The sequence below is a fragment of the Drosophila persimilis genome, unplaced genomic scaffold, assembly GCF_003286085.1.
Source record: "Drosophila persimilis strain 14011-0111.01,24,50 unplaced genomic scaffold, DperRS2 tig00000002-arrow-pilon, whole genome shotgun sequence".
Classification (NCBI taxonomy): Eukaryota; Metazoa; Arthropoda; class Insecta; order Diptera; family Drosophilidae; genus Drosophila; species Drosophila persimilis.
Window position 1 is genome coordinate 14165191 of NW_020825289.1, and position 12710 is coordinate 14177900.

Here is a 12710-nt window from a genome sequence, read left to right on the forward strand (position 1 = left end):
CCAAGCACCTTTCCCGCTGGTCATTTGGAACAAGACGGATTAGCCGCCTAATCCCCCTTGCGTAGGTATTACTTTCATACCTTCTTTTCTTTTTGCTCACCATTAGCGAAACATGTTGAGCAATTTTAATGTGATTGATTACTTGCAAAGGGAAAACATTTTCCTAGGAATTTGATTTAAAAAATAAACAGCATAACTAACCAAATTAAACTTACTTGCATACATCATGTATTGATATTGGCCTGCGGTGTCCAATTTGGGCTAGTCCGTCCTGGCCTCACGGTTGCCTAATCCCGATCCATACTGCAACGCTCACGACTAGCTCAGCTAATCCTTAATCTCTGTTTCCGAGGCTGATTAGTTCGCTTCCATTAGCCTAGGATTTGTAGACCGTGGATTCATTCAAGAATGCTAGGAAGTCTTGTGGACCCTTGTAACCCTTGCAATTGAGATGCCACGTGATCATCTTCGCCCTCCTTTGGGTCTGGCGCACGCTTGGCATGCGATGAACAAGCCAGATCAAGCCATAGGTTCGTACTCATTAAATTGATATAAAACACGATCCTGCCCCTCTGCGGGAGTGATCCTGCCCCTCTCATGGTACACGCGTGATCAGAGGGCTCTAAAAAACAAGACGTGAAATAAATTTTTAGGGATGCTGCTGACGTTGACGTTGACGGTGGAAGTGCGACAAGGGAGGGTCTATCTGTTTCTTTCTTTTGATATACAAATAAAAATGTAGTAAAAAGCAATAATAACGCCTGTTCTTATCACTGCCACCATTATAGGTGCTTTAACCAAATATAATCTCTCGAAAAGGTATTCTGCGATATTTTCAATCCTTTTAGCCAGATGCCAGACAATCTTGTGCAGACTTCTGCCAAATCTCCGACTAATCTGCGATTATTAGGTCCTTGAACGAACGGGTATGGCTAAACCCAATCCCCTTCAAGGAGTTTCCATCACATTAAAAATGGGGATTTGAGTAATTTTAAATTCAAACAATATAATGATTAGTGGCTAGTCGAGGATTGCGCAGTTTACATCCGCGGCTTATTACGGTGTGGCCAAAGAGTGCAGGGAAGGATTCAGTCCAAGTCTGGACTGTAAGTATTGGGATTAGCAACCAAATCGCATGATTAAGAATGGAAGCTCACAGCGGTTCCATTCTGAAGTATTCAAGAAACACACAAGATCAAGAGTGCGATGGTCTACCTCTGTCCCGTTCACGTCTGTACTTCCAACAACATTATCACGTCGTTACTACTCGATTGCCTATAAATCAAGGAACCGCACCCTTTAAAAAACCATACAAAAGCTGATCGAGTGTAACAAATGATTAAAAAATTGTGGGCACACTCATAGGCCGTACAACAATAAAAAAAATACCCCTATGATGTGTCCCTAGGGTTGCTTTTAGGCGCATGCGTGTGCGCGACGTGCGATTTTTAAGCCTTCACTTTCACTTTTATTTCCGCTTTTTCCCCCTTTTTTGGCCTACCAATCGTCTCTTTGTTGACAACCCCTCGTTTTCACTCGAAATATTTGTACAAATTTGTCGTTTTTTTATAAAAAAAAAAGTAGAGTTTTCCTCTTTGTTTAGCTTTGTGCGTTTTGTGTTTATTTGTATTCTTTCAGGAGGTCCGGTCTGGTAAGGGTTATGTACAGCGGTTCTATCAGACGATGAAACTAGACACGTGTAGGATGATGAAGTTACAATACAACGCATCTGCTGGGATAGTACTCGTACTCGTATATGAGATAGAACAGCTTAATATACTGGTCTATTATATGTATATATATTTTTTTTTGAGAGGTCGACACAACAATAGGAAAATATATATATGAGAACCTTACTCTATAGTCACCCAAGTAGTGTTAGCCTAGGTTAGTTTTTCAAGTTTGAGCCTTATCAACAAACTATACGCACTTTCATACGCACTACTGCCCCACTTATGTGCAAACATATGGTCGCACAAGTGTGTGAAAGTCTCAGTCGTCGAATTTTTCTTCACTCTTCATTTCATATTTAACATCTCGTTTTCTTTCACTCTCGCCCGACACTAGTATACTTGACTTTGCGTCCATAGATAACCAGCAACGTCTTATCGCATACTGCCGGATCTTAATAAAATCATTTGAGCTAAGTTTCTTTGTCAATATCAAGCGAAAGGCAGCAAACATGTAGAAAAGTATTTCTGACTAATCCGCAAACCTGGGCATTAGCTGACGATGTTCTCGAACGAGTCAGATCGCTCAAAAATCAGAAATCCTTATCAATAGGGTCATTTTTGGGTGCTTGAATTTTGTTTAATGCTTTCTGCGAATTTTTGAGGGTTTTGCGAAAATTTTCGCTGAAACTGATCTTGTTCGTTGGTTGACAGAAACCATTCGAATTTTACGTAACATTATGCAGAGCAAGGATATCCATGTCCTTTTTGGCTATTGTTCGATTTCACTTTCGAAAATTTCCACGGTAGTTCGCATTACCCGCCTGCCGAGTACTCTGTTGTGTTCGTCCTTGGCCTACCTACGCAAACCAGCACGAAGATCTGGGCCCGTTTTCAGCATAAGTTCTGCACAGCATGTCCTTGCCATAAAAATCTACATAAAACGATTTAGAAGTCAATCCGCAAAAGTCACTGCCAACGTTTAAATAACCAAAAATAAATTCCAAAAAATATCCATGCTTAAATATGTATGTACGAGTATGTTGACTGTTTTTTATTAAGGGCCTTTGACTTGGTTTTGGTTTCTACCTGGCCGGTTTTTTATCAGTTCCTTTTTTATGACTCATTTTTTAGACGTGTGCCAACAATTAGTAACCCATTACGCAGAATATATGTATATATTCCCAAGCATTCCTGACCACAGGCTATATAGAACAACAGTCCCTCTCTTCCTGTTCGGGGATCCTTTAAAAGTATCAAGGGGCAATACTACAACTGGATTCGCTCCATAGAGAGCTGAAGCGCGCCACAAAGAGAGCGAGAAAGCAGCACTAGAAGAGGGGAAATGTCTCACCATGCAGAAATACACCTCGAAGGTGATATTTCGCTAGCTTCCGGTTTACTCTTACAGCGCACGCTTGGATTTCCACCCCATCTATGACATCTCTTTCCATGAGGCTTGCGTCTTTCGCTCCCTCTCTTGCCCTATCGCCTGACTCTCCTTTGGCATTAGTTTCATCCCCTTCGTTTCCCCTTCTGGCTTATGTACAAAGGGGAAATTTCGTTTGAGGGGAAATTCAGTTTTTTACCCGTTTCGAAATAGTGGCCTCAGATCCTTGCTCCACTTTAAATTGCCTTCAAGTGCACTTTTTTTATGAAGGCTCTAAAAAAACAAGAGTAGCGGAAGTGGCCTTAAGTTTTTAAGGCCTCCCATAGGTAGCGCATAGTTTTGATTTTTTTATTTTTTATGACTGCAGAATATAAAAATGCAGTGTCATAAAATCGTGAAGGTTTTTTACACGTACGGCGTAAAGTTATTTGACTAAAAGTCAACATTTTTTTGGTGAACTGTAGAGCACATAAGAGTGTGTGTCAGTACATAAGGACACCACGAGTTTGAGATTTTTAAATGTGCTAGCTATCCCTGTCGCTCCAATTTGCATAGGAAAAATCAACAGTCGTCTGTCTCTTAGGTAAAAAGTATTTCACTTTACCTCTTCGGTCGTCGGATCGTTTTTCGCCGTCGTTTCACTGCTTTCTCCCTCCCTACTCTTGCTGTCTTGCGCTTGTGTGAGTGAGCGGGAGAGCGAGCGAGCGTATGTGTGCTCTGAGCGTGCGAGTGTATGCGTGAGGGAGGGCGAAGCCGAAACAGAGCAGAGCGTACTTATAGTTAGCGCACGCACCGAATTTGTATCATTCGTGATTTTGGTTTGGTCGTGAGAGGAACAACAGAACTCCTCGATAAAGAAGAACACCCCATCAACTCATACACATACGCAAATTTGTTGCTTCAAAAAGGATTTCTCGGCAAAGGATACTTCGAGCTATATAAAACGTGTTCAGTCACTCTCAAATATCATTCCTCAGCGAAGACTCCTCACGGCAACATCTTAAGAATTTTTTGTGTCTTAAAAATACAAACTAAAAACGGGCAACAAATCGAATACCTCAAGGCAAACACTACTGCAGAGAAAGTTAATAAAATAACTGGAATAAATTACAATCTACCTCATTTTGTATAATCGGCGAACTTATATAAACACAAAAAGAAACTTAACACTCTACCTCAAAGTACAAAAAGTGCGTGAAACAAACAAGTTATCCTAGAATCATATCCTAGAAAAAGTGCAGAAAACTTTGCTCAAATGAAAATTGTGTGTTTACACTGTTTTAACTAAAAGTTATCAAGCGAATTTACAACTGGTTTTTGCTCAAATCAAGGCAAAAACGAGAAGCCCCAACACCGCAACGAACACAGATTAATGGCTATATCAATGCTCCAGGACGCACAGACACGAAGTAAGTAAACAAAACATGCATTTCACTCAACGTTCAAAACTTGCACACAAGTCCGCCATAAGTTAGACCTGTATCAGAATGAAAGCTTGCTCTTTAACATAGCACAGTGATAACGACGTCTCGATGTGTTCATCTTAATGTTGAACGCCATTTTTACATACACACACGCACGTAAACACAGGCAGACACACACATCTAGACTCTAGAGCAATTAAGTTTTGTTTACAAGTTTGGCCAGAACTCAGAACCGGCACTCAACTCGTTACTGCAACGCCCCCACCAAAACAAAGGGCTGAGAGCACAAGACAAAGAGAAGTACAGAGAGAAAGAGCGTGAGCAACACTCTCACACATGAACATATGTGACGTTGGTTTGCTCTTAAGCAATTTCTCTCTTAGCACGACAGCTCTGGCTCTTCTTCTGACTCTCCTTCTCCTCGGACTTATTTTAGTGTACAATATTAAGTATAAGAAGGGTAAAGACATTTAGCTAACTTTTTTGTTTCCTTTTTTTTTGTTTTAGGCCTAGCTGCTGCTTTAGCGGGAATTAAAAGGGAGGAGGTCGCTGCAGACCGCTCCATGTCACTGTCGCCTCCCATGTCGGCCAACACGTCAGCCAGCAGCGCCGCGGCCATGTACCCGGGAATGGGTCTACAACAGGCGGCCGCTGCATCAGCCTTCGGCATGCTCTCACCCACCCAACTGATGGCTGCTAACCGCCAGGCGGCTGCTTTTATGGCCCAGCTTCCAATGAGCACATTGGCCAACACACTGTTTCCCCACAACCCGGCGGCTTTGTTTGGAGCTTGGGCCGCCCAGCAGTCGCAGATGCCACCCCAGGGCACGCATATGCATTCCCCGCCCGCCAGTCCGCACTCGCCCGTGCCCACTACACCTTTGGGCAGTGGCAAGCATCCGTTGACCTCTCCCAGCAGTACACCACAGCACCGTGAGCCAGTGAAGAAATCTCGCAAGTTATCGGTAAAGAAGGAGTTCCAGACGGAAATCACCATGAGCGTGAATGATCTCTATCACACACCGGGTGGACCCATTTCTCCGCCATCCAGCGGCAGCTCGCCCAATTCCACACACGAGGTGGGAAGCGTCGGTGCGGGAGTTACCGGCGTCGCATCCAAAGATCCCTCTCGCGACAAGAGCTTCACCTGCAAGATCTGCTCTCGCAGCTTTGGATACAAGCACGTCCTGCAGAACCACGAACGTACGCACACCGGCGAGAAGCCTTTCGAATGCCCAGAGTGCCACAAGCGCTTCACCCGAGACCATCATCTGAAGACCCACATGCGTCTGCACACCGGAGAGAAGCCATATCATTGCTCCCACTGCGATCGCCAATTCGTGCAGGTGGCCAATCTTAGGCGTCACCTGCGCGTTCACACTGGGGAGCGTCCGTACACTTGCGAGATCTGCGACGGTAAATTCAGTGACTCCAATCAGCTGAAGTCCCATATGCTGGTCCACAATGGCGAGAAGCCATTTGAGTGCGACCGGTGCCATATGAAATTCCGTCGGCGTCACCACCTGATGAATCACAAGTGTGGCATTCAGTCGCCACCCACTCCGGCCCTCTCACCTGCAATGAGTGGAGACTTTCCCATGGCAGTCACCTCTATGGCTCTGGAGCCATCAGCCAATAAATTTGCGGCTATGTGTGCAAGCTATGGGGGCTCTGACGAGTCGGTTGATCTCGAAAAGGGTTCTTTGGACGACGAGGCTCCATTGGATTTGTCTGAGGACGGCGCCAGCTCAGTAGATGGCCACTGCAGCAGTAGCATGGCCCGTCGAAAGGCCCAGGATATACGCCGTGTGTTTCGTCTACCTCCTCCCCAGATAATCCATGTCCGCAGCGAAATGCCCGAGCAAACCGAGCCTGAGGATCTCAGCATGCACTCGCCCCGCTCCACCGAATCACAAGAACAAAACGAGGATATTGATTTGGACGATTTGGATGATGCCGCTGCTCTATATATGCGCCAGCACTAAATCAGTGAAAGCCCAAATTGTACATAGCCTTTATCAGCCTTCATTTGATGAAGTTGACTGGCAACAATCCACACAAAAGTTAAACAAAATGAAGTTTAAAAGTGGAGTTTAAAAACATCTTTTGCAACAGGAATTTAATGCTAAGTACAAGTAACTAAAGAAAATATAGATATTTTAGTGAAATAATTGCACAAAATTAAAACAAAACAAAAAAAACAAACAAACACACATAATTTGTACAAAATTAGCTAAACATGCCATATGCCATGCTTATCCCTGCCAAAACCCACCAAAATGAACCGAACATGTTGTGCCATTTTCAACACCTAACCTACTTTAAGTTACAAGTTTTAGATTATTTTCAACTCAGTCAAAATTGTAAATACCCAGCAAATGCAGCTGCCAATTGTAAATTATACAGCGCTCCAAAAATACTATTTTACTCTCGCTAAGAATATAAAATCTATCGAATGGTTAATAGACTATATTATTTTAATTTTAATATATTTTAAAGGATTCTTAAAGAAAGCAATGCCAATCAACATTAAATCAAAATTAACTTTAAGTTAACAATAAAAACAAAATTATTTGTACGCTATTTGTTTTGTTTGCCATAAATATTTAAAAACATTATTTAACTGATTAGCTCCTAATATTTTATTGCATGAATCTTGTTTTATTAAAGACCAAAATATAATATTACTTTATATGTTCCTATTCAGAGTCATGTTTAGTTGAAATGTTGCTGAATGCAATGGAAAAATAAATTAATTCCAAAAATTATACAACATTTTATGTTACCTTCTTTTTGTTTTTCTTTCTTCTTTCTTTATTTTCCGTTAAAAGGCAAACGGTCTACGGCAATAAGTAACAGGCGAGAAAGCTGTTACACAATCTTCTTCCATATTAGAAATACCCTTGATTTTGATTTTGTTTTAGATCTTGAGAGGCACTTAAGACAAAACAAAATACAATGTTCGCAAGGCATCTTTGATATACACATAGCTCAATGAATAAACTTTAGCTGTAAACTGTTAAAATGTAATCGAACATATTTCAAATGTGAAAATATACAGCTACTAATCGTAAGTCTTGAACCAAGTAAACAGGAAAAAATGCTATAACCAAATACCTCCAATACCTCTTTGTATCAAAATTGTTGTGAGCTAATACGGTATATAGATATATACAACAATTTGGCAATCGTACAATTCAACTGAATTTATATACAAACATTAGACAAAAATATCGAAAAGGAAACCCAAAGTTATACATTAAGTAATTTTGATGCATATTTTATATGGATACGGGCCTAGTAATAAAACGATTTTCGAGCATTTGATGAAATACAATTTAAGTGTAAATATTAAATTATTATATATTCAATGAATAATCAGACCCCCTCTCTGTACATACGTTAGCCTCTGTAAATAGTCAGAAATACGAACTTACACTACATACTAATTTTAGTGCAATCTTTGGTTCAATTCATCGAAAGGTAATCAATCTTTTCGATGCATCCTTAGTTCGGACGTTTTAAAGTTAAAAAAATGCAACAAAATATTGTGTAATTTTCTTTGTTCATTCAAGTGTATGGTATACAAGTTCCTCAAGATTAAATGATTACAAAAAATAAAATCAAATAGTGAGCGCCCTTCGAATCCTTCGAAGCTCAGCGCATGGCACAAAAGACCTCACACATGTTTCATATTGATTATGTACATTTAAAACCTATACGAATTAAATCGTCACTATATAAACTTAGCTTGTTTAAATGTTAGGTGTAACCTGTAATAAAATACTTAAACTATACATATGTCTGTAAATGCAAAGTCAATTTCCATGTAAATAGTATACTTAATATGAATCAGCTCTACTAATTGCAGCTCAAATTGTGCAATACATAAATATGTGTATGTACAACCATATACAAAGATACGAACCTAATCTTACGAGTATAACAAACGTCATTTACCAGTTTTGATATGTAGTCATTGAAAAACTAATAAATACATTTAGAGATCAGAATTAGAAGAATTTTAATTAACACAAAATATTCATAATATTCATATATATGATTCAATAGTATGAATTCATATGATGTAACGAGTTGTCGGCTTTGTTATCTTGAGTTTCTATTTTATTGTTGTTGTCCTTTCCGGCATTGAAACCATAAATATATGCATTCGTTCAAATATGTATTTAAGATTTATCAATTCGTTCTAAACTACAATGTATTATGTTTTCAAATGAACTTTGTGTATACAAAACATAGAAATATATATATATATACATATATAAATATATTACATTATTGTGTTAAACAAAGGACCAAGACTTTTTTAATCAATAAGCTAAGAAACAACCCCTCTACAAAACAGAAAATTAGCCGGGGACCCGAGGCTTTTTCCGTTCCTCCAAAAGGCGACAACGGGCAGCATTATATAAATTTTTAATTTATGCAAACGAAGCCCTTTCGCATTATTTTACATTTGCCACAAGACGCCCCACTAATGCTGTCGCCACCACCCTCTCCAATCCTCCCCATTACCTAACGTCTTCGTCTTCCCTTCCCTTCCCCCCATCAACCCCTCGCCGGATTTTGAACTCGCGTCTAAAGGAAGCAGCAGCTGAGCGAGAAAAAGAAATAAAAAACGCGCCGCGCAGCCAGAAAATGTCACAGTGTTTTTCCCCATTTAATCTCCAGTGAGAGAGCAAACAACTACACCGAAATGAAGGAAAGGCGACTCCCACCGCCAACCCGCCAACCCACGAACTGCCACCAACCGCCCCCCATTCAACCTTCCAGCAAAACTGACGCCTCCACTTCTTTGTGCCCCTTTCAACAGCCAAAAAAGGCTTCATCCTGTCCCGGCAGCCTCTATATAAAAAAACCCACCATGTAATACATAGAGGGCGTCTTATGTGCTTACATAGAGACGAGTAGGAGAGTGCCAGTGCCAGTGGGTGTGGGTGTGGGAGTGAGATGGAGCGAAATGTTCGCGTACTGCGCTGCTTATTAGCATTTTAGCCTTTCTTCGCTTGGCGTTCACCGAAAGTTGCCATCGTACACATAAAGAAATCGGGTTGGGACGATCCTAACTGTTTCAACCTTCTATATATTATATATATATTATTTGTAATATAATCTTTATTTTAGACAAAAATAATTATGAAACAGTAATTACTTGTGGCTAAAATTTTGTTAAGTGTAGTTCTCACTCCTACGTGTCTGCCCCTCTGTCTCTCTTTATTTTTTTTCTCTTTTCCTCTATCCTTCTCTCCCTTTCCATCTTCTTTTTCAGCTTTCGAGAAAATTATTTGGACTGGGAGGCAGAAGAATTTTTTCTCAAATGAGTTTACGAGTGTTTGGCTGTTAGGATTTTTCTTTTTCGTGTGGCAAAAGAAAGAAACCCCTAAGAAAATAAAAGGCATTCAAAATAAATTTAAAGGCTTCGCCGGCAGCGAGCCACCGACGCCGCCAACTGCCGTTCATTATTCAAATTGAAAAATTATGATTCTCACCCGCGATTCGCCAGAGTCCGAGCAAGGGGGCAGGGACGACCAGTCCGAGCTTGGCGCCAAACGGAGGCAGCCTCTTCTAATAAGCTGCCTCAAGTGCAATGGACGATGGAACCATGGAATGGCATGTAGGAAAGGGGAGGCTGTGGAAACGACATCTGAGGCCCGGTTGCTTTCATTATCCTGCGGCCATTCGCCTCAATTAAATGTATCAAATTATGAGTGTTATTAATATGACGGCTTTGCCGTTTCGTCTTAAGGTCGAATACCATTGTGCTCTTATGAGAACACTTAGTTGGCTTCCTTTATTATGAATATCTTAGGCCTACAATGGTAGGCTATGCCCATAGATGTATAATATTCAGGTTTGACTATATCTCTATCGGTATTAAAACGTAACTCTACTTGGATAGTTGACAGAATGCCACCCAGGATCGCCAGAATGGCTCAGAAAAAATGAACAATAGTTGCATCAGGATCAGAACAAAGAGTTTGAAGAAGCAGAGAAAATATGCTGCCCGAATAGGCACAGACTATGCAAAATTGAGTCCATGGTCTTGTTACGGGTTTCTTCTTTCTACCCCCGGCCGTGCCTGGCAGGGTATGCGAAAAAAGGGCATGCAAATTTTGGCAAACACAATTAGCAAGGATCGGGATCAAGATCGGCCAGCCAAGACAATGCACGAAGGAAAAGTTACACAGCACGCCGGCCACGGAGAAAGTGGAAGAAGGAGGATGAAGGACAGCACAGCATGTTGCGAAAATTGTAAGTACCAAAAGAGAGAGAGAGAGGGAGAGAGGGAGAGACAGAGACAGAGAGAGCTAAAAAGAATGGAAAAAAAAACTCTCATTATAAATTTACGTGCATTCAGCATTTCTACTCCTTTTCGGTTGGAATTTACGAGCTCTGCTCTGCTCTGCTCTCTCTTATCAAGTAAACCCCATAGCAGAAGGGGAAGAAGATGAGGTATAGAAAAAAAGCAAAACTGAAAACAACCCTCTCGAAGAGCAGCAACTGCGACGCCGACAGCGGCGTCGGCAGCAACGATAACGACAAACTCATTTGCATACGAAGTGCTTTCGCTTTTTCTCCGCCAACCCCTCCAGTCCGCCAGCCACCTTCGTTGTTTTCAGGCATGGCGGCATAGGCCACCTGCGTCTGTGTTAAAAAGAGATGGGTGCTTGTACTGGCGTCTCTCTCCAACCTTGGCTTTAATCAAAGAGTTTAATGCTGGATGAGCGCAGCCACAACCAGAGAAGAGCTCGGGCGGGTATGTGGCTGGGGTCGGGAACGGCGCGATGCTCCTTCATCTCCTTCGCCTTTGACTGACTCGCTTCCTTTCTGCTTTCTGCTCATTATCAAGCACCGAGCGTAAAACTCATTGAGACGTTTTGCATCCCCACTCTCTATCGCCGTGGGACCCCCTTTGTGGCAAAGCTTTTCCAAGCAGCAGCTTTCAGCGTTTGCTCTGACTCATTTTACTTGTATATTTTCCGTTTTTGTTTCTCCCGAGTTGCACGAGAAGCAACGTAAAAGCAGAAGGAAATTTTTGTTTAAAGAAAATTACAAACAACCCCTTTGGAATTAGAGGAAACAGAGCAAGGACAAAAATGGAAGAAAACGAGGAAGAGGAAGCGGCTAAGAGAACTCCAACGCCAACGCCAACGCAAAAGCAAAAGAAATGAGCGTATATTATTCATGGTATTAATGTCGCGAGCAAGAGTAGAAAGTACGGGATGGAGAGAAGTGAAGACCCCTCCCCAAGCAAGTAAAAATCTTTAAGCTTTAAGCAGTTTCACTCGCGACGCATTTGCTGCGTAACCGTTTAGGGAATTATACAGAAAATACTTCTACTTCTAGGAATTTGTTGCTTTGACAGCAATTCAAAAAAACCTTCGGCAAAATAACCTACATGAAACATAAATAGAATTAGGCCCTATTCATAACCGACCTTTGACAATGAAAATCATATAAGCTACAAAATTCCCACGCTTCCCCACTCCCCCACTCTCCCACTTGCCACACATGGTCTGCATAAGCGAAAATCCCGCCACTTTTCCACTTTTCCATAGGGGGAGTGGAGCATTCAACACATGAATTTCCATAAAAGCCAAATTGCACAACTCTATCCCTATGCCGCCGGTAGCAGTACCGCCCATGCAACAGTAATGGCAATTCTATGATAAGAATGCTGATGATTACGTAAACATTAGACAAGGCGACTCCTTCCGTCCTCTCCCATATGTTTTTTTTTTATTTGCCACAAATTTTCGACAATTTTGGACAAATTTACATGCATAAACCGCGACGACTTTGACGACGGAAACGGCAATTGCCCAACAACAAAAACAACAACAACAATAACCACAGACAAAAAGGCACTACACACGCGATTTTCATGAGTTTTACTGCTACTCTCTTGGGGAGGCCGTGGACCCTTTCTTCCCCTTTTTTTTTGCACAAAAAATTTGAGAGTGAAAAGGCAAAGGAAAACGTTTGAAAATCATATGTGAGGGGTGCTGTGCTGTTTTGCTGGCTGGGGAGGACCTGTGGAGAGGAGTGCTGGTTGTTGTTGACATGTGGTGTGCGAGGAAAGTGAGCTATCAACAAGCTATCATTCACTACACATTCTCGTATCTGCTATGCATATGTGCCCCTGTGAGTGTTGGCAAACTGTTGATGCGATTTAAGCGATTTGTTGTGGGTTTTCTCTGCCCC

At 41.5% G+C, this 12710-nt stretch overlaps 1 protein-coding gene across 1 annotated transcript; it reads left to right on the forward strand.

Moving 5' to 3' along the window:
* Positions 1 to 4397: 4397 nt before the first annotated feature.
* Positions 4398 to 12161, forward strand: LOC6593158 (protein krueppel). Its single transcript, XM_002018296.2, has 4 exons — positions 4398 to 4469; positions 4992 to 6462; positions 11618 to 11679; positions 12139 to 12161. The coding sequence occupies exons 1-4, from the start codon at positions 4433 to 4435 to the stop codon at positions 12159 to 12161; spliced, it is 1593 nt and encodes a 530-aa protein (XP_002018332.2). The 5' UTR covers positions 4398 to 4432.
* Positions 12162 to 12710: the final 549 nt, after the last annotated feature.

Coding starts and splice junctions, on each gene's coding strand:
- LOC6593158 (XM_002018296.2), top strand. CDS start 4,433: ATGGCTATATCAATGCTCCAGGACGCACAGACACGAA. Junction 4,470..4,991: donor CCAGGACGCACAGACACGAA/GTAAGTAAACAA, acceptor TTTTTGTTTTAG/GCCTAGCTGCTGCTTTAGCG. Junction 6,463..11,617: donor GCTGCTCTATATATGCGCCA/GCACTAAATCAG, acceptor GAAGAAAACGAG/GAAGAGGAAGCGGCTAAGAG.